The 20,634-nt window shown below is 39.6% G+C and overlaps 3 protein-coding genes and 2 pseudogenes across 3 annotated transcripts in view; 2 read left to right on the top strand and 3 right to left on the bottom strand.

Moving 5' to 3' along the window:
* LOC106337748 overlaps positions 1-1,469 on the top strand; it is a 5,891-nt pseudogene extending 4,422 nt beyond the window's left edge.
* The window catches only part of LOC106337749, a 7,325-nt gene extending 4,794 nt beyond the window's left edge, over positions 1-2,531 (bottom strand). The window contains exons 1-4 of the mRNA XM_013776877.1: positions 2,489-2,531; positions 1,761-1,987; positions 1,624-1,690; positions 1,456-1,508 (exon numbers count right to left, since the gene is read on the bottom strand). Coding sequence (XP_013632331.1) covers positions 1,456-1,508; positions 1,624-1,690; positions 1,761-1,816 — 176 coding nt within the window. The 5' untranslated portion in view covers positions 1,817-1,987; positions 2,489-2,531. The remainder of the gene's footprint in view (positions 1-1,455; positions 1,509-1,623; positions 1,691-1,760; positions 1,988-2,488) is intronic.
* Positions 1-4,124, bottom strand: part of LOC106337747 — an 8,763-nt pseudogene extending 4,639 nt beyond the window's left edge.
* Positions 4,125-9,975: 5,851 nt separating this feature from the next.
* LOC106338560 (non-functional pseudokinase ZED1-like) lies at positions 9,976-10,650 on the bottom strand. Its single transcript, XM_013777511.1, has one exon. The coding sequence runs from the start codon at positions 10,648-10,650 to the stop codon at positions 9,976-9,978; it is 675 nt and encodes a 224-aa protein (XP_013632965.1).
* Positions 10,651-19,483: 8,833 nt separating this feature from the next.
* Positions 19,484-20,503, top strand: LOC106338558 (glutathione S-transferase T3-like). Its single transcript, XM_013777510.1, has one exon. It carries the CDS (start codon positions 19,484-19,486, stop codon positions 20,501-20,503), a length of 1,020 nt encoding a protein of 339 aa, XP_013632964.1.
* Positions 20,504-20,634: the final 131 nt, after the last annotated feature.

Below are 20,634 nucleotides of genomic sequence, written 5' to 3'. Positions count from 1 at the left end.
GGGACTCATAGACCTATCATGTCAATGATCTCTCCTTCATGAAGTGTTCTACTCTTTTTTCTTGACTTGGGTTTTCTCCCAAAGGGTTTTACCTAGTTGAGGTTTTAATGAGGGAATACTTCATGGCTTCCAAGCTTGACTTGTTCCACATGGTCAAGCTTGAGGGGGAGTGTTGAGATGAAGCAGAATTAAGCTGCTAGACTTGAGAATTAAGCTGTCAGACTTGAAAATACTTATAAGGTTTATAAGGTTTTATAAGGATCACTAGATTTGAGTAAAGCACCACACTTGAGTTTAGAATCAGAAGACCAGACTTGAGAAGCAAAGAAGAAGAGAGAAGGAGACCGTTGAAGATATTTTAAACAATAAATATTTTATTGTATTGTGTAATGAGGCAACTTGCCTTTAAAAGACTTGTATCCAAATCCATAATTCAAAAATTAAGGGAATAGAGTTTTTCCCAGATCTACTTTCTCTCTCTCTCTCTGTTCTTCAATGTTCTTCATCTAAATCTCTTTATCCTCAAATTCTTTCAATACCGAGTTCCCAAGAACTATAATCCATAGAAACTAAAAGCTTGCAAATATCTTCTTGGGTGAGAACTTGACTGCTAAGCTCTCTTCTTTCAGTATCAGTGTACTGATTCCAGAAGAAGAATCTAGTGTAAACGACATGGTTATTACTTATTAGAGACTAAGTCTCCAACATCGGTAGTTGGAAGAGATCCTAAGCAATATTTAAGATAGATGAGCCAATACACTTATCACCGATTGTTTTAGGTTGAAAGTTTATCTAACTTAACATGGTATCAGCCCAATCCAAATACTTCAACCCAATCCACATTGATTTGGTCCAAAGTTGGCTCATCGATCTTTACAGAACATTCTGAGATTAATGTAAACATATATAGCCTTGGATCATCATGCTTATCCTTTTGACAGGAAAGTCAGAATATCTTCCTGTATGCCTGTCTATGTTGGCAAGTTGCTTTGATTGAAATGATAGACCCGTCTTGGACAGCGAGTTGGGACGTACCTGAGGATGTAAGAATGCAAATGGAAGCATTCATTGAGCTTGCTTTTAGATGTGTAAGACCAGGAGAAAAAGAGCTTCACATGATAGATGTTGCAGAAGAACTCAAGAAGATAGAGAAACCTACTTGAGAGATATGATTATTTTTAAAGATCCCCTGTTTATTTTGTTGTGTGTGTATATGCTTGCACTATAATACTTGAGAGATATATCTTTTCTCAGTGGTGTCACAACTTGTTTTGGATTCTTAACGCAACTTCTGTTAAATGAAAGTGGTGCTTTTGTTTCGCAACCAGGTTTATGTATATGAACTGTTTGGCTTGCAGAAATAGGATAGAAACACAAGATTGCTACTATAATCTGTACCTAACACTTGTAGTATCTTCAAGTGGGAAGAAGAAGAAACAAAAAAAGATCACTTACATTGGTACGTGAGACTGAAGATCTCCATGAAGATTCCAGATGCTGTAACGTATCTTTATAATGAATTCAAGACAGTACTATAATATCAGATGCTGTATCGTAACTCCAAAGACAAGAAAGGCCTAAAGGCTCTAAGAGTCAATCTTGAAAGTGCATTCAAGACACTACCTTATCCCATGGGGTCTGATTGTGATAGATCTGAATGCTAGTGCTGATGTGGCTGAGGGTTGTTGAGCTGGCAAGAGAAAAAGAGATGACAGCTAGAGAGGAGAAGATTAATGAAAGAGTATAAATAGAAGCTTTACCTTTCTTGTTGGTGATCGGTTTTGTTAGACTTGATCAATAGGCTTGTTGAGTTCATCTCTTCAAAAAGGCAGATTCGGAGAGATTGTTCTCTGGATTTGATGGCTCAAGGCATCGTTTGGTGACTTGAGATTGTAACTGGTTCCATAAGCAATAAGAAGAGTACTTGATCGCTTATCAGAGTGACCACCGCAAAATTTTCATCAGGTTTTGGATTTTTAGCTTAATCCTGATAAACAATTTTAATAAGAATAATTTGAAGTAAGTTCTTACTAGTATCCTTACTTACTACTTGGATTCTGGAACAGAACCTAAGAAAGATTTATGTATCCTCAAAACTCTTTCTTAATTTAAACTAGATTTTAACCCGCGCTAAAGCGCATGATATTTTTTGGTAATTTTTTATATAATTGCATTTTCTCTTCATTTAAAATAGGTCTGGACATAAAATCTGTAATCCAAAATCCAACCAAACTCAAACCCAAAAAACGTGATCAGTACCCAATCCGAAATATAAGAAAATCCCATAATAGGTATTATAGTGTGGTGCATCAAATATCCGAACCCGAACGGAAAACCCAAAAACCCAAAAAAATCCAAAAACCGACCAAAATTCTAAATCAATAGCAAATATAAATATATGAAACTTAACTATGTACTTCAAATATTCAATTCTATACTTACTTTGAAATTATATATAAAAATAAGTATTTAAATCTTCAATGAGTACCTTAAATATCCAATCCTATTTCTTACGTTTTGCTTTTCAGTTTTGGATTTAACTTCGGATATATCCGATCCCATATAACCTAAATCGGAACAATATATTGTTACTTTATGGATTTTAGATATGATACAATTTAGAAGTAAAACCTATGTGTTATATCAAACTTGTTTAAACACTAAGGACACAGAAGGCAAAACAGAGTACTTAAGCGTTATAACTAAGTTTATGTAACAGATTAATTAATCTCTTGTTCATTTTCCGGTTTCTCTGAGACAATTCATGTATAAATTTGTACCTGACATCATTTAGATATCCTATGTTCAGGCTTAGAAGCACATATAATTGTTTCTAAAGATCCTCTGTTTTTTTGGCTGTGAAACTGCTATTTTTGTTTCGGAACCTAGTTTATGTATATGAACTGTCTGACTTGCAGGAAATGCATCAGAAACAGAACATTGCTACTAGTTTATGTATCCTCAAAACTCTTTCTTAATTGAAATGAAGTCTTACTAGAAAATCATATACTACAAGAAATCCAGCAATACACATATACACAAACTTACTAGGTATGAGCATAATCTCAAATTGATGCTTGTTCTATTAGCTTAATCTCTTTTGCCACCAAGATCATCTTCGGCCTGTCTTCATTCCTCTCCTCACAGCATCCAAGTGCCAGGTCGAGACACATTCTCATCTGACCAGGCCTCATGTCGTTCGAACCACCCCCGAACTCAACAGGTTCTCCTCTCTCCAGAAGATCCTTCACATGTTTAAGAATACTAGTACCAAAAACTGAGTGCCCATCTGATAGAAGTTGTGGTCGTCCCATCAGAAGAACCAGCATAAAGATTCCAAAACTGTACACATCTGTGTATTCTGACACTATTTTCGTCAAGTGATAAATAGGATCTATGTATCCGAAAGTTCCAGCCAATCTATCTTGAATCCACGTCTTACCCTCAGGGAGTGTAACGGCAAGCGAGAAACCAGTGAGCTTAGCCCTCCCATTCTTTTCCAACAAAACATTAGTTGCCTTAATATCTCTGTGGACAATGATTCTAGGGAAAGCAGTGTGAAGATAAGTTATAGCAACCGCAACCTCTTTGGCAATCTTCAAACGTACATTCCACGGCAACACCGGCGTCTCCAAGCTACCAACACTTCCTCGAGTGTTCAAAGATCTATATTCTAGGTCTTCAAATACCAACACCGGATGAAGAAATTCGAGACAGCATCCCATGAGTTTGAGGAAACCAATGTGGTTACTTACCCGAGCAGATAACACAATATCGTTGTAAGCACTCTCTTCACCCACTTGCCTTGTTAATCTCTTGATCACGTAAGATCTGCCTTCGATGACTTCCTTGTACCAGCGTAAGGGTGATGGAATATCAGGGAGAGAATACTTGGGATCGAAGTTATTGATGGCTTTGGAGATTTGATAGGAAGAGAACATTCTGTTCTGATAGGGTTTGACATGCCGTTACAGTCGGCTATAAGTTGCTTAAGAAACATACTTCCATTTTTTAAAAACAACTTTCTCGCCTTGCCCTTCTCCTTCTTCCTTCTCCAGAATTCCATCGCCCTTGTGAGTGAGAGAGGCGATCTTACAGTTTCTTTTTTCTTGATGAGATTGTAATTCAAAGGACAAAGGGAAAGTGTTGTGGAAATAATAAACAGTTCACGGAATATCTATATTTTATATTTCAATTATTGTTCCTTTTGACTCAACTTGTGTTCCGACATCACTTTTCCTTTGAACCATCCTCGTCTTTTCTCCGAAAGAAGTCATCTCGAGTTAAGTTGTTTTAAATTATTTTACTCATGTTGTTGATCACAAGACCAAAAAAAAAACTGTTGTGAAAAACGTGAGAAGGAACATATGCGGAAACAGATGAATAAAAACGATGTAATTACGACACAGATATTTAACGTGGTTCACCTCTAGTGCTACGTCTACGGGCAAAGAGAGATCTTATTATTGGAGGCGATATTGAGCTTACAAAGTGCAAGTTTAGGGTTACTTCGAATACAAGATATATATAGTAGCATCCCGTATCTAAAACCCTAGACTTTATGGACTCATATACCTAAGCCCACGATCAGATGTAACATCCATAATAACTTGATGCAACGCTCTTGATTCAACCGAGTCGGTATGATGTATGTAATGTAACATCCATCGCCTAGATGTAACATCCAGATTCAAGGCATATCAACAAATCTCCACCTTGACTTGAATCCTTCCAATAACAGATGTACCAGATGCACCTTCAAGTGTCAGATGTATCAGATGCGTGTCTCTGCGCCAGATGTACCAGATGCGCCATCAGCGCTAAATGTACCAGATGCACTTTCAAGTGCCGATGCGTCATCAACGCCAAATGTACCAGATGCGTTCTTCAAGCGCCAAATGTACTATCGCTCTCTTTGCCTCAGATGTCCCTTCGGACCAGATGTGTTGCTATGACGAACCAGACGCCCTTTAACGCTCAACTAGAGCCAGACGTTCGTCATCAAATGGATGTCCCAACGGACTAGATGTCCCAACGGACCAGATGTCCCAATGGACCAGACGTCCCAACGGACTAGATGCCCCAACGGGCCGGATGTCCCAACGGACAAGACGTTCCAACGGACCAGATGCCCCAACGGGCTAGATGCCCCAACGGGCCAAATGTCCTTACGAACCAGATGCCCCAACGGGCCAGATGTCCTTGCGAACCAGATGCCCCAATGGGCCAGATGTCCTTGCGGACCAGATGCCCCGACGGGCATGATGCCCCAACGGGCTAAACCATATACATGGTGAGATGAACATTTACAGTGCACAAAATACAGATAGGTTCATCTGAAGACATCACGAACCTTGTCAACACCTCATTAATGTAGGCCTTATGTGACAAGAACAACTCCTTCTCCATATCTCTGAAGATCTGCTGCATCCAAGTCCTTCATCTCAACTTCAGAACCCAAAAGCTCCAGCTTCTCGTTGTCACACTTCTCCTTAGCTATCATCATGTCATCCACATCTAGTACTAAACAGATGAACGTCGCATCCTTAAACTTACTCACGTAAACACACTAATCAAAAGGACTTCTGATGTAGCCCAACTTGATTATATAGCTGTCGAATCTCTTGTACCATCGTCTGAGAGACTGCTTAAATCCACAAAGTGACTTCTGAAATGTACACACATAGTAATCTTTTCCAGGAACTCGACAACCATCCGGCTGAGTCATGTATATCTCCTCTAGCTCTCCATGAAGAAACACTGTCTTCACATCAAATTGCTCAAGCTCCAAGTCCTGACGTGCTACCAGCACTAGCAACACTCTGATGGAAGTATCTCTGACCACAGGTGAGAACATCTCATTGCAGTCTACTCCCTCTCTCTGACTTAACCCTCTTGCAACAACACAAGCTTTATACTTAACTTCTTCTGCCGATGATGATCCATCCTTAATCTTGAAGACCCACTTGTATGTAACATCCCTTCTCCCCGATGATAATGTGACCAGATCCCATGTATGATTCTTCTGATGAGACTCCACGTCTCTCGTTGCAACATGCCATTTCTCAGACTCGGGACTAGAAACAGCTTCCATGTAAGTGGATGACGCATTCACTTCCTCTGCAACCTGAAGTGCATAACCGACCATATCGTCAAAGCATTATCTCTCTGGTGGCCTGACATCAACCCTTCTTGGTCGATCCTTCGCGATGCTACGCTCTGTAGATTCAAGCGGTTGAGTCTCCGTAGACTCCAACTGAACATCTTCTACACGCTCCTCTTGATTTTCTGTGAGTTCATGCACATCAATCACTTCAAGATCATCTTGCAGCTCCACCTGTTTATCAGTGCTACCCTTTTCTGCTTCTGAACTAGACCTTGAGCTTCTAACCATAGATGTTTCATCAAAGACAACATTCCTGCTTAGAACCAGTCGGTTTTCTGATGGAGACCATACCATGTATCCCTTGATTCCATCATTGTAGCCCATAAACACTCTTAAAAGTGAATATTCAGTAGATCTACCTGACCACACCTCAGAAGGTATCCAGCACTCGATGCTTGTGTGGGGACCAAAATTTATCAAGTAGCAAGTCGTGTTAACTGCTTCAGCCCAAAGCCGCTTCTCCAAACCAGCACTCGAGAGCATGCACATCGCTCTCTCTAGGATTATCTGGTTTATCCATTTTGCAACATCATCCCGCTATGGTGTTCCCCTGTCTGTAAGATGCTTGGCAGATGTTGCATACTTACAAAACTGTTTAAAATCTTTCGAGCAGAGTTCCAAACCAATATCAGAATGAAACATATCTTGCTTTGACAGATGTTGCATCCCACGCTCACCCATATTTCCATGCCTCATATGCCATATCTTAGTCATATCTTCCTCTGGGATCTCTGGCGAAGCAACATTTGCTGAACCGGTAACCGTTGTACCCTTCAGTAAATACAGAGTACCATTCATGAAACCCCCCCGGAATCACATCAGAACCCTTGTAGACATTCAAAACTCCATCGCCACCCGAATATTTGAACCCTTTCCTGTCCAGAAGACTCACGGATATCAAATTCTTCGTCATTGATGGAACATGCCTAACCTTGTTCAATGTGCAGAATCTAACATCATGTGTCATGAGCTTGATTGAGCCGATCCCAACAATTTTGCAGACAAAGTCGTTTGCCATCTTAATCTTGATGTCAAGTACCTCTGTATACTCTGATACCACTCTCACCTCGGTGTCATATGGTAGGATGCTCTCGTATCAAGAACCCACACATCAGAAGAGTGTGTGTCTATGCACAATAAGAGCGATGTCGTCGTCAGACTTGGTTTCATCCTCGGCTACTGCAACAGACCCAAACTGCTGCTCTTTCATCTTGGGACAGTCTGACTTCCAATGTCCCTTCTCTTTGCAATATTTGCAAATATCAGATGCTTTAGGACCTCTTGGAAACGACTTCCTATCTTTCAAAGTACTTTTGTTCCCATGCCCCTTCACACCACTGACAAACAACCCTGATGCTTGATTGTATGTCCCTGAGCTGGATGCCTTATGGTGCAATTCCCGACTGTGAAGCGCTGACCTAACTTCTTCCAGTTTCACTGTATCTTTGCCAACAATGAACGATTGCACGAAGTTCTCGAAGAAGTTCGGCAGAGATACCAACAGGATTAGTGTCGCGTCTTCATCCTCCACTTTAACATCGATGTTACGCAGCTCCAGTAATATCGAATTTAGCTTGTCAAAATGGTCGCGAAGCTCAATACCTTCTTGCATACACAAGACGAAGAGGTGTTGCTTCAGAAGTAGCTTATTCGTCAGAGATTTTGTCATGTACAAACTCTCCAACTTCTGCCACAAACTAGCAGCCGTTTTCTCATCCGACACTTCGATGATAATCTTGTCTGTTAGACACAACAAAATTGTTGAGAACACTTTCTCTTCCAGAGCCTCCAAATCAGCTGCTTCAGATTTCTTTCCTGACAATGGTCTTAATATGCCAAAGACTGAAGCTATTTCTCCCATCAAACTTGTCGATCTTTGCGTTTATTCTAGACATCTTCTCACCAGATCACCAACCCCGAGCTCTGATACCAGTTTGTTGTGACGGACGTGAGAAGGAACAGATGCGGAAACAGATGAATAAAAACGATGTAACTACGACACAAATATTTAACATGGTTCACTCCTAGGGCTATGTCCACGGGCAAAGAGAGATATTATTATTGGAGGCGATATTGAGCTTACAAAGTGCAAATTTAGGGTTACTTTGAATACAGGATACATATAGTAGCATCCCGTATCTAAGACCCTAGACTTTATGGACTCATGGGCCTAAGCCCACGATCAGATGTAACATCCATAATAACTTGATGCAACGCTCTTGATGCAACGCTCTTGATGCAACCGAGTCGGTATGATGTATGTGAAGTAACATCCATCGCCTAGATGTAACATCCAGATTCAAGGCATATCAACAAAAACTCTGAAGCAAATCAACAGCTAAGATCGTTTTAAGAGAATGAAAATGTCTCCTTAGAAGATCTCATCGAGCTTTGCATTGACAAATCAAAATTTTTGCTCCTAATCAAATCATCTAATCATAATCCACCAACAAACTTCAGCAATCACCTGTTTCGCTTGGAGTGTTTATGTACAAAAACAGAGGTGTGCTTGAAAAAAACATAAAGAAATGATACATTAGAAAAGATCTGATGACAGAGTTGTTTCAATAAATGGTGAGTGGTTACAAGAAATTCCTCAAATTGTAAGGATGATGTCTTTAGTTTGAGAATATCCGGTTCAGTTTTGCGAGTATGCTGAACGTGTACATTACGACACTCCAAGTTTGGCAAGATGAATTAAGACGGCAAAAGAGGTAGCTATAGCGGTTTCTTAGCTCCACACCGTCTTCTGAAGAACTACAACCTTCTGACATTTTCTTCGATTCAATTGGGAACTCTGCAAAGTAAAACGGGTGTCTGTGTGTTTCACTACCACACAGTAGCATATGGCAAGAGGAACTGGTTAAGAATTGGACTTTGAATATTGGCGGGTTGAGCCAGGCCCGTGCAATAGTGCAGCGTATGGGCGACTCGTGAAAGCCCAAATAGCAAGCTATCTTTGTGGGCTTTATCCTTTAAAAAATATAATTAATATCATGTGGACCGATGGTCCACATATCAGATATTAAACTGATAAGAACAGATATACTTGATCTTAGCCAAAAAGCCGAGAAAGGTATGCTTTAGAAGAGAGACTCGGCTTCTTTTTTTATAGTCTGAAGTTTATGACTAATGACTCTCTGTCTTACGATGTGGGACTCATATATATCCTTTTTCTATCTTATTAGTTATTACCAATGCCTCTCTAGTCTTTTACATATTAACTGTCGGTTCTTTCCCGTTGGTCATAGAAACTTCACAAACCTAGAAGAACATGGAAACTTCACAAAATTATTTAAAAGCAGAAACGGTTGAACTTGGTTGCTCAGGAAACTCACGCTGGTTCCATTCATTTATATAATGGTTTTCTATCTTTTTTCTACTTATTGGCGTTTCTGTATCAGACTGTTGTTAAAAGAGTTTATTGCCTCTTCAGACGCTGAATAGAGTTTTTCTCTAAGAGCATATTCATTAATATCCTTAGAGCTACATATAATAACATGAAAAAGATAGTTTGCTTCAGAAGTAACAAGAGCTTCACCAAAATATCTCAACATGTTCTGGCTTCATATCAGTCACATAGACCACACTTCCCTAAGAAGCTCATATCTTACATACGCTACCATTTCACCTACTTTCTCATCTTGCTGCTTCACCTTCCCATTGTGTCCCGAACTTAGTGATACAGACACTTTGTCAATAACAAATGTAAGAAGAGAATCAAGTTCACCAAGCTCCTCGTCGCTTGTGTATCATTTTCTTTGTATCACAGTCGCATTCCTAGACATTTGAGATATATCTCCTCCTACCTATGCAAATTTCTCTGCTACATTGATTGATGATGGAGGAATGTTTTGATGTATCCTCAGAGTGATACTTGTAACCAAGATCTCTTTTGCAACCAAGATCATCTTTGGCATGTCTTCATTCCTCATCGCGCAGCATCTGAGTGCCAGGTCGAGAAACATTTTCATCTGACCAGGCCTCATGTCCTTCGAACCGCCCCCGAATTCAATAAGTTCTCCTCTCTCCTGCAGATCCCTCGCATAATCAAGAATATAATAAGTAAACTCTGGTCCATCCATATCTGGTCGTCTTCCCATAAGAAGAACCAACATAAGGATTCCAAAGCTGTACACATCTGCGTATTCTGTCACTATGCTGCCCGTAGACGAATAAGTACTATCTAAGTATCCAGGAGTTCCACTCACCCTATCTTTAATCCACGATTTACCCGCAGGGAGTGTCACAGCAAGGGAGAAATCAGTGAGCTTAGCCTTCCAGTTCTTATCCAAGAAAATATTAGTTGCCTTGATGTCTTTGTGTATAATGATTCTAGGGAAAGCAGTGTGAAGGTAAGTAATAGCAGCCGCAACCTCCTTTGTAATCTTCAATAGTACATTCCACGGCGACACCGGCACGTCCTCGGAACCAAGACTTCCTCGAATGTTCAAAGCTTTATATTCTACGTCTTCAAATACCATCAATGGATGAGGAAATTCGAGACAACATCCTATGAGTTTGAGGAAACCATTGTTATTACTTACCCGAGCAGACAAGACAATGTCCTTGTATGCATGCTCTTCTTCTCCACCCACTGGCCTTGTAAATTTCTTGATCACGTAAGATCTGCCTTCGGTGTCTCCCTTGTACCAGATGGCCACGAATATGAAGTATTAGGGAGAAAACACATGGGATCAATCTAGAATCAAAGACTGAAAGTATCTCAATATTAAGAACTAACTCTTCTTTATTAATGCTTAAGAAAACTAACTCAAAAACTTAAGCTCTCAAACTCTCAATCTCTAATCCACAAGTTATGTCACACTTTGACATATCCTTTATATATAGATTATATTTTCCTAATCCTATTTAACAAACATATCTAGATAACTCCTAAATATATTATGAGTCTCAATCTTAATAGGATTAGGTCTTTTACTTGCTCCTCAAGTTTCCTTGATCTTCAAGCTTATCTCAACATTCTCCCTCTTAAGCTTAAAATCATTCTTCTCCAAATATTGCATTCCAATCAAATCCTTCATCTCCTTGAACTTGATTCTTCCAAGAGCTTTAGTCAAAATGTCCGCCTTTTGTTGATCACGGGAAACATGCTCCACAATGATTTTCCCTTGCTCAACACACTCTCTAATGAAATGATACCTTGAGTGAATGTGTTTGCTTCTGCCCTGAAACACCGGATTTTTTGTAAGGGATATAGCCGACTGATTGTCGATTCTGATCACTGCCTTCTCGACTGCTTGATCCATGACCTCGCTTAATAGCTCTTGCAGCCATATAGCCTGTTTGGCCGCCTCCGTACCAGCCATAAATTCAGCTTCGCAGCTCGACAAGGCCACTGTATCCTGCTTGCAGAACACTATGTGATCAAGCTATCTCCAAGGTAGAATATATGACCTGCGGTGCTTCTTCCATCGTCCGGATCGATGTTGTGGCTGCTATCACTATAGCCTATGATCTTGGGAATCTTTGGTGATGATCTTGTGAACACAAGGCCAAGTGATGTCGTCCCTTTCAAGTATCTCAGACAATGTTTCATAGCTGCTTCATGTGATTGCTTTGGACATTGCATATACCGACTTAGGACTCCAACAGTGAAAGAGAGATCTGGTCTAGTGTGCAAGAGATACCTCAGGCATCCAACGTTTCTTCGATACCTCGTATCATCAACATCAGCTTCATCAATCGACTTGGCCAGCTTGAGTCCACTCTCCATTGGCGTGTGAGACAAGTTACAGTTCTTCATACCACTTTCTTCTAGGATCTTCAGCGCATATCGTCTTTGGTTTAGAGTTATGCATCCTTCTTCTTGACTTACTTCGATTCCTAGATAGTAGCTCAGCTTACCGAGATCACTCATGTCAAACTTAGAGGCCATCTCTCTTTTAAAAACATCAATGATCTTCTCATTAGCTCCGGTAACAAATAGATCATCGACATAAACAGCTACCACGAGTATACTTGAATTGACCGTCTTTCTATACACCGAGGCCTCCTTTCTGCACTTCCTAAACCCAAGCTCAAGTAGAATCTGGTTCAATTTGTGGTTTCACGCCCTTGGAGCCTGTTTCAAACCATACAGTGCTTTATGAAGTTTATAAACCTTCATCTCGCTTCCTTTCACCTCAAAGCCTTCCGGCTGATTAACGTAAACGACCTCATTAAGCTCTCCGTGCAAGAATGCTGTTTTGACATCTAGGTGATAAACTTCCCATCCATAGGTTACTGCAATACTAACAAGTAGTATGATGGTTTCAAGTCGAGCTACGGGTGCAAAAACTTCGTCGAAATCAACTCTGTATTGCTGTACGTAGCCCTTTGCCACAAGACGTGCTTTGTACTTTACCCATCTGAGTTTCGCTTGATCGTAAAGATCCATCTGAGGCTAATTGGCTTTGCACCAGCTGGTAGATCAACTAGAGTCCACACTTCATTCTTCTCAATTGAAGTTAACTCATCTAAGCACGCATCTATCCACTCCTTAAGCTCGCTTGCTTCCACAAAGTTTCCAGGTTCATCATTCAAACACAACAACATCATCTCTCCTTCCCATCTGCGATCAAGACGTAATCATCAAGGTACTTTGGCATTGTTGTTGCTCGTTCACTCCTTCTCAATGCCTTTCCTCATGATCACTCTCATTTTCTTCACTTTCATCTTGAGTAACACTTGTCTCTAGAGTGTCTGGTACATTCTCATCTCCTTCTGTGACATCATCTTCACCTCTATGATGCTCTGTCACATGTTGGTTGTTGTTGATGGCTTCACCTGCTTTAGATATCCCATGATTGCCAAACTCTCCGAGTATAACCTCAAAGTCATTGTAATTTTTTGCTTCACCGTCGATCTTCTTCCAGTTCCATCATTTGGTTTCATCAAAGATAACATCACGAGACACCATAATTCTTCTCGTATCAGGGTCATATAGCCTATAAGCCTTAGACCCTGGCCTTGATATCTGCCACACACACCTCCCAATCCTAATTCGATGGGTCTCGTTCCTACTCGAAGGGTATTTTGGTCTTCTTGCAGATTTCTCGTCAACCGCTCTGATACCAAGATGGACAAGCACACGTGATCTGTCATCTAGCTTCTTTAGATGGACTTTACCAACCTTTGTGTAGCCTATACACCCGAAAACTCGAAGATGATTTAGGTTTGGCTTTCGACCTCTCAGAACTTCATAAGGAGTTTGATCCTTAAGCGATCTTGTTGCTATCCGGTTGATCAAGTACGTTGCGTGTCTCACCGATTCTCCCCAGGGGTAGTTTGGCATGTGCATATGCTTCAAGATGCTCCTCGCCATCTCCATTATCAATCTGTTTCTTCTCTCTACCACCCCGTTCTGTTGAGGAGTGTATGGTGCCGTGAGATGTCTTCTTATTCCTTTGTCCTCACAGTACATATTGAAATCTCGAGAGGTGAATTCTCCACCACGATCTGTTCTGAAAGTGATTATGGATTCTCCGACTTCTTGCTCTATCAACTCCTTTGGCCTTTTGAATTTCTCGAAAGCTTCACCTTTCTCTTTAAGCAGGATTAACCACATGTAACGTGTGTGATCATCAATCACAAAAAATATGTACCATTTTCCTCCCGAAGTACTCCGTGCACTAGTTCGAGTGGTTTAGTTGCTCTATACATCGTTGCTAGAGGGAAAATCTTTCTTGCTTGTTTTCCAAGCAGGCATGATGAGCACAGCTCCTTTGAGACGGCAACGTTAGGGACTCCAAGAACTAGTTCCTTTTGTATCATCAACTTCATTGTAGCCGTGTTTATGTGTCCAAGTCTATAGTGCCACCTATTTTATTCGCTTATCTTACTTAAGTGAAGTTTTGTTGTATCTCTGATTCCCATATGCACCTTATAAAGTCGATTCTTTGATCTTTTAGCAGTCACAAGGATATTTCCTTGCTGATCACGCATCGTCAGATAATCATCCTTCAACCTTATATCACAACCTGACTCTGTTGCCTGACCGAGGCTGATAATATTGCTTCGTAGATTGGGTATGAAATACACATCATTCATCTTTCTTGCTTCTCCATTAAGATTGGTGAATGAGATGGTACCTTTTCCCTTCATATCGATCTCTTAATCATCCCCGAACCTCACCTTTCCTGTCACTCCATCATCCAGAGAAGAAAAATATCGTTGATCTCCCGTAATGTGGTTACTGGTTCCGTTATCTAGGTACCATATGTCGGCAGTATCGGTGTTTGTCTCGTACTTCTCGGGTATGCAGTTCTTCTCATTTAGATATACAACTTTGTGCATCATCAACTCATCAGCATCTTGTGTGTCACTGTTATCATTCTCTTAGGCTTCTTGGAGCTTGAGAAGGCGGCCAGGACAGTCTGTGGCGTAATGACCTAGCTTATCACAACGGTAGCACATGATTCTCGAAGTATCTCTCTCTCCATTATACCGTCCTCTTCCACGTCCTCTGTAATATGACCGGCCTCCTCGTCCTCTGCCTCGATAGTTCTTGTTATAGTCTTGGTTAGATTCATAGTTTGCATACATCAACTTGTTTTGCTCTTCTTGTTGTTCCTCTTCTTCGCCAACACGCTCTACATAGGCTTTTAACCGGCCAATAATGTCTTCAAAACTTGTGTCATTGAGGTTTAATACTTGTTCAAGCGAAGCAACGATGTGTATATACTTTCTCCTTGGAAGACTAGTCAAGAATTTCTTGACTAGTTTAGGTTCTTCTATATTCACTCCTAAGGCTGCAGATTTTGATGCAATCTTGGATAACTTCCCGCTAAAGTCATCGATCTTCTCTGTGTCTTTCATCTTTAATCTTTCGAATTCGGACATTAATGTCTGCAACCTTGCCTCCTTGACTCTCTCTGCCCCCAACATGTCGAGTTTTTATGGCCTCCCAAACCTTCTTGGCCGTGTTGAGTTCACCTACTTGTAGAATCAGCGACTCCGGTATAGACTGGAACAGAAGAGCTATGGCCATGTTGTTTTTGTCTCCTTCGAGGGTTTCTTCTTCGACAGCTTCCCGAACCTTGTGAACCTTCAAAGCGATCTTCATTCTTATTTCCCAAACCGTATAATTCGTTTGTGTAAGAATAGGGCACTTGATCGAGGTTCCACCTCCTTCCTTCGGTTTTGTATCTGTAGCAACGATCTCACCACTCATCTTTCCCTAAGCTCTGATACCAAATCTAGAATCAAAGATTGAAAGTATCTCAATATAAAGAACTAACTCTTCTTTATTAATGCTTAAGAAAACTAACTCAAAAACTTAAGCTCTCAAACTCTCAATCTCTAATCCACAAGTTATGTCACACTTTGACATATCCTTTATATAGAGATTATATTTTCCTAATCCTATTTAGAAAACATATCTAGATGACTCCTAAATATATTATGAATCTCAATCTTAATAGGATTAGGTCTTTTACTTGCTCCCCAAGTTTCCTTGATCTTCAAGCTTATCTCAACAATCAAAGTGATTGGTGGCCTTGGAGATTTGATCGGAAGAGAACATTCGTATAGGGTTTGACATGCTGTTACAGTCGGCTATGAGTTGATCAAGAAACATGCTTCCATTTTTGAGGAAACACTTTCTCCCTGCCTCCTTCTCTGACTCCTCCTTCTCCTTTATTCTCCAGCATTTCATGGCGGAAGATGCCTCAGATTGCAATCTCTACCGATACAGTCAAGGAGAGGGACGATCTTTAAAGAACAATCTTATCCCTTTCTTATTAAAGGAGGAACATTCATATAAATAAACCTTGGCCTCATGTGTTTATTACATGAGTGTCATTTCCTATGTGTCATCACTTCATGCACTCTCACTAACTTTATAAAAAAAACCCTTGTGAACTAGAATAATTACAACCAAATGCCATTGGTCATATACATTATACTATATGATTACAATCCAATTTGAAAAAAAAGGGGAATTTATGACAGGCAGAATATTAACTTTTTTGTAAAAGGCAACAAAATAAGTTCGACATCTATCAAATCGTTTTATGAATATTTTTGTTTACATTAATTATAATGCAACATTTTATGAACATTTTTAAACTAATATCAAATTTCTTTATAATGCAACTAAAGAAACGGGAATAATTTTATGAACAATTTTATGCTTATTTTAGGAACAAGTATTATAATCGAACGTTTTATGAACATTTTTAAACTAATATCAAATTTCTTTATAATGCAACTAAAGAAACGGGAATAATTTTATGAACAATTTTATGCTTATTTTAGGAACAAGTATTATAATCGAACGTTTTATGAACATTTTTGTCAATGTTAATTATAATGCAATATTAACTCTTTTGTAAAAGGCAACAAAATAAGTTTGACATCTATCAAATCGTTTTATGAACCAAAATAAAAAGGAAACACAATTGAATTTCAATATACTCGATGCAAACTCGATATTCCAAATTATAACCTACGCTTAATTGGTCAAAATATTAAGGAAACACAATAATATTGTTAACGTATAAAAGGAAACAAAATTCAAAGAATCGAAATACTTACCTTAATCGATAGGGGAATATTTCTGATATATTTTTGGCGTGACCATCACGGATCTTATAATACCTATTTCACGAAAACGCATCACGCAATAACAAAATTAGGTAAGTGGTATATATGGTATTAAAGGAAGAGCATTAATATTGGTTTCTTCGATTGAATTTGGCGTGGAGAGTAAAAACCTACGATCTGTGTTGATATAAATAGTAGAGCTTAACATAATGTTTTAATCATACTAATTGGTAATTAGCGATCTAAACGAATATGTTATTTAAAACCGGTTCGAACAAGAACGTTTTCTAAGAATACGTAAAGAACATTTATATAAGGTAAGTTCTCAAAATTTAATATTAATTTGAATTTCAAAAATTACGAGGACGATTAGTTATGCAAACATACCCTAGACTAGCGCATTGCATATATAAATACTAGGTCATCTCTTTCTCAAAACAAAGTCCTCACCACTGTCTCCTTCTCAAAATTATGAATTTAATTTCTTTTTTATAATTTGTTTTTTTAGTATTTTATTGTTTTATTGTCTATGTTTTTCTTATTTTATATTCATAATTTATATTATGAAGACAATAATTCTATTGCTTATGTTTTGTTTTATCTTAAACTCATAATAAATTTATATAAGTCTTTGCTTACTTTCACAGTTTTTTTAATTCAAATATATTTAAATTACACCGATAAATTAAGAAGTGTAGTTTTAAAGTTATAATCTCCTTAATCCATAATTCCGCGCAGGACGCGGGTTATCACCTAGTATATCTTATATAAGAAGTCACAACCTTGATTCATGTGTGATATTTTAAAAAATAGACCTAATGGACCTATTGATAGAAAGTCATCTTACATTTAATCTAAAAATATACCGTAAACTTATTGTGTTTTAAAAATTGATAGACACATATGTATTATAATATATACCAATTTAGAATTGAAAACTAAAATATTTATATAAAAATAATTGAAAAAAAAAACGTGCGGTTGTGCGGATCGAGATCCAGTGATCAGTTAATATGGCAATGAGTGGATCTCAAAGTATGTTAGACTAATCAACTTTCAATACCATTTCTTTTTATTTTTTTATTTTTTTTATTTATTTTCCTCCAAAGCGTCGTCGGGGTCAACCGGTCAAGTTGTAGTGTTTGCGACTTGAGTAGGATTAACCGGGTGCCTTAATGATGTCTCTAGGTTAATTAACATTAAAAATAAAAAGGAAAAAGTGATTTACGTTAGGGACGCCTCCTAATTAGGACTTGGAAGGAACGGTGACTTGGAGACAGGTGTCCTAGCCAGAGTGGGTAGAGGGTGTTTGAAACGGTGTTGTCTCTTTCTCTCTGTGTCTCCTCTATTCTCTCTTTCTCTGGTTTCTCTCTCTCGACGGCGAAGTCTCTACACATCGGTGGCTCTCTGGCTTCTCCCTCTCTCTGGGTAGCTCTCGTCGGAGACCTAACCGTCGGTCTCTCTCGTTTCTCTGGATTCTCTCTCTCGACGGCGAAGTCTCTACACATCGGTGGCTCTCTGGCTTCTCCCTCTCTCTGGGTAGCTCTCGTCGGAGACCTAACCGTCGGTCTCTCTCGTTTCTCTGGATTCTCTCTCTCGACGGCGAAGTCTCTACACATCGGTGGCTCTCTGGCTTCTCCCTCTCTCTGGGTAGCTCTCGTCGGAGACCTAACCGTCGGTCTCTCTCGTTTCTCTGGATTCTCTCTCTCGACGGCGAAGTCTCTACACATCGGTGGCTCTCTGGCTTCTCCCTCTCTCTGGGTAGCTCTCGTCGGAGACCTAACCGTCGGTCTCTCTCGTTTCTCTGGATTCTCTCTCTCGACGGCGACTTCTCCTCTCTCTCGGTGTCTCTCTGATTTCTCTGTATCTCTCAGTCGGTGGCTCTCGACAGCGACATCTCTCTCGGTGGCTCTCCTGGACGGCGACGGACCTCCCTCTCGGCGGCTCTCCTCGAATCAAACGGTAAATCGATTGTTTTTGTGTTCAATTTTGCATGTCTTTAGATTCTGCTTGTTGTTATTCTGATCAAGTTGCATGTCTTTTGATTGGTTTGTCCGTTTGATTATGTCTCTTGGTGGTTCTCTGCGACGGTGAGGGACATCAAGCTCGGTGGCTCTCCTCCAATGGAAAGGTAAAGCTCTGATTCATGTTCTTCAAGTTTTAGAAAATTGATTTGGTTGTGGTGTTCGATTCTGTGTGTAGATTTTTTTGTAGTGTGCGATTCTGTCTCTTGATTAAATTTTTTTTCCTTTCTTTGTTGCCAGAGATAGATGGATCAAGTTCGATTTATTTGTTTTGCAAGTTTGTTTCTTCAAGTTTGTTTGTGGCTGTTGACTAATTTTTCTGTGTCTTTGTTTGTCAGATGGATGGATCAAAATGCTTTTGATTTGTGTCTGAAACTCGAATGATCAAGAGAAGTAACCAAGTTCATCGAACAAAGGAGAAGGATTTTATTCAGGTTAGCGTTCTGTCCTTGTTCTGTCTAGAATCGATTTAGTTTCTGCTTTGAATTGTTATTAATGTTATGGTAGAATCGAGGGTAATTAGGTTGTGGTTAGGTATAAATCAATGGTATAGTGTTGAATGTGGTAGATAGATGTCACCTCGGTTTGGTTGTGCATTGATACTTCTGTCCTTGTTCTGTGTTATTGTTACTCTTTGCTCTTGTCTTAATTATAATGTTTTAGCTTCTGCTGTTAATAGAATCGAGAGTAATTAATGTCATACTTATCGTTAGGTTGTAGTTAGATAGGAATCAATGGTGTAGTGATGAATGTGGTAGCTAGATGTCAACTCGGTGCTAAGGTTAAAGTCATTTTCTCCTCCTCTTTCTTGAATTCATTTCTAACCTTGTTCTGCTTCTCTCACTTCCTCACTCTTTCCTTCTCGTCTCACTTCCTCACTCTTTCCTTCTCCTATCTCTTACTTGCGCATGTTTTGGAGATGGATTCCAATCCATTTACGCAAACATCAAACTTTGTTGGGCTACTTTATAGCCAACAAAATATCTCCTTTGGTAACTATGAAGATAATGTCGATCTATCTTCATCTCAACTTCCTTCTCAAGGCGTGGATGATGTTGGTGAGCGTCGGGAACGAAGGAAGTGGACTCGCACAGATGATGTTGTGCTGATAAGCTCTTGGCTAAACACGAGCAAAGATCCAGTGGTTGGAAACGAGCAAAGATCAGGCGCATTCTGGAAGAGAATTGCAGCCTACTTTGCAGCAAGTCCCAAGCTTGCTGGCTGCGAAAAAATAGAGGCTTCTCACTGTAAGCAACGTTGGCACAGGATCAACGACTTGGTCTGCAAGTTCTGTGGATCGTACGAGGCGGCAACAAGGGAGAAAAGTAGTGGTTGCAATGAGAATGATGTCCTCAAAAGGGCTCATGAAATATTCTATATTAACCATATGAAGAAATTCACTTTAGAGCACGCTTGGAAGGAATTGAGTAACGATCAAAAGTGGTGTGAAGTTTCTACTGCTAAAAACGATGGTAAGAAAAGAAAGTGTGAAGACAATGAAGATTCACCCAGCCTTCAATCAACTGAAACCAAACGTCCCACGGGTGTAAAGGCAGCAAAGGCCAGTGGGAAGAAGAGTGTGGAAAAGGAGCGTTCGCTTAATGAGTTTCACAATATATGGGACATTAAACAGAAGGATTTCGCACAGAAGGAAAGGTTGCACAAGCTGAGTCTACTTGACTCTCTTGTTGCAAGAAAAGAACCTCTAGCCGAGTATGAAGAAACCCTCAAAAAGAAACTCATCAGTGATTTAATGTTCAATTAGGTAAGTGTAAGTTCTCTGTTTCTTGGGCTTGTTAACTCTGTGTTTATTGTTCTTGGTAGAAATGCTTAAATGATGATTAGTTTAACTTTCTGTTTCTTAAGAAATGGTATAAATTCTTGGTATAATGTTAA

The sequence above is a fragment of the Brassica oleracea genome, chromosome C4, assembly GCF_000695525.1.
Source record: "Brassica oleracea var. oleracea cultivar TO1000 chromosome C4, BOL, whole genome shotgun sequence".
Lineage (NCBI taxonomy): Eukaryota > Viridiplantae > Streptophyta > Magnoliopsida > Brassicales > Brassicaceae > Brassica > Brassica oleracea.
This window is presented reverse-complemented; position numbering and strand designations above follow the sequence as displayed.

What these genes read in the sequence shown, in the direction of transcription:
- LOC106338560 (XM_013777511.1), bottom strand. Translation starts at nt 10,650, where the DNA reads ATGGTATTTGAAGACGTAGAATATAAAGCTTTGAACATTCGAGGAAGT.
- LOC106338558 (XM_013777510.1), top strand. Translation starts at nt 19,484, where the DNA reads ATGAATGTGGTAGCTAGATGTCAACTCGGTGCTAAGGTTAAAGTCATT.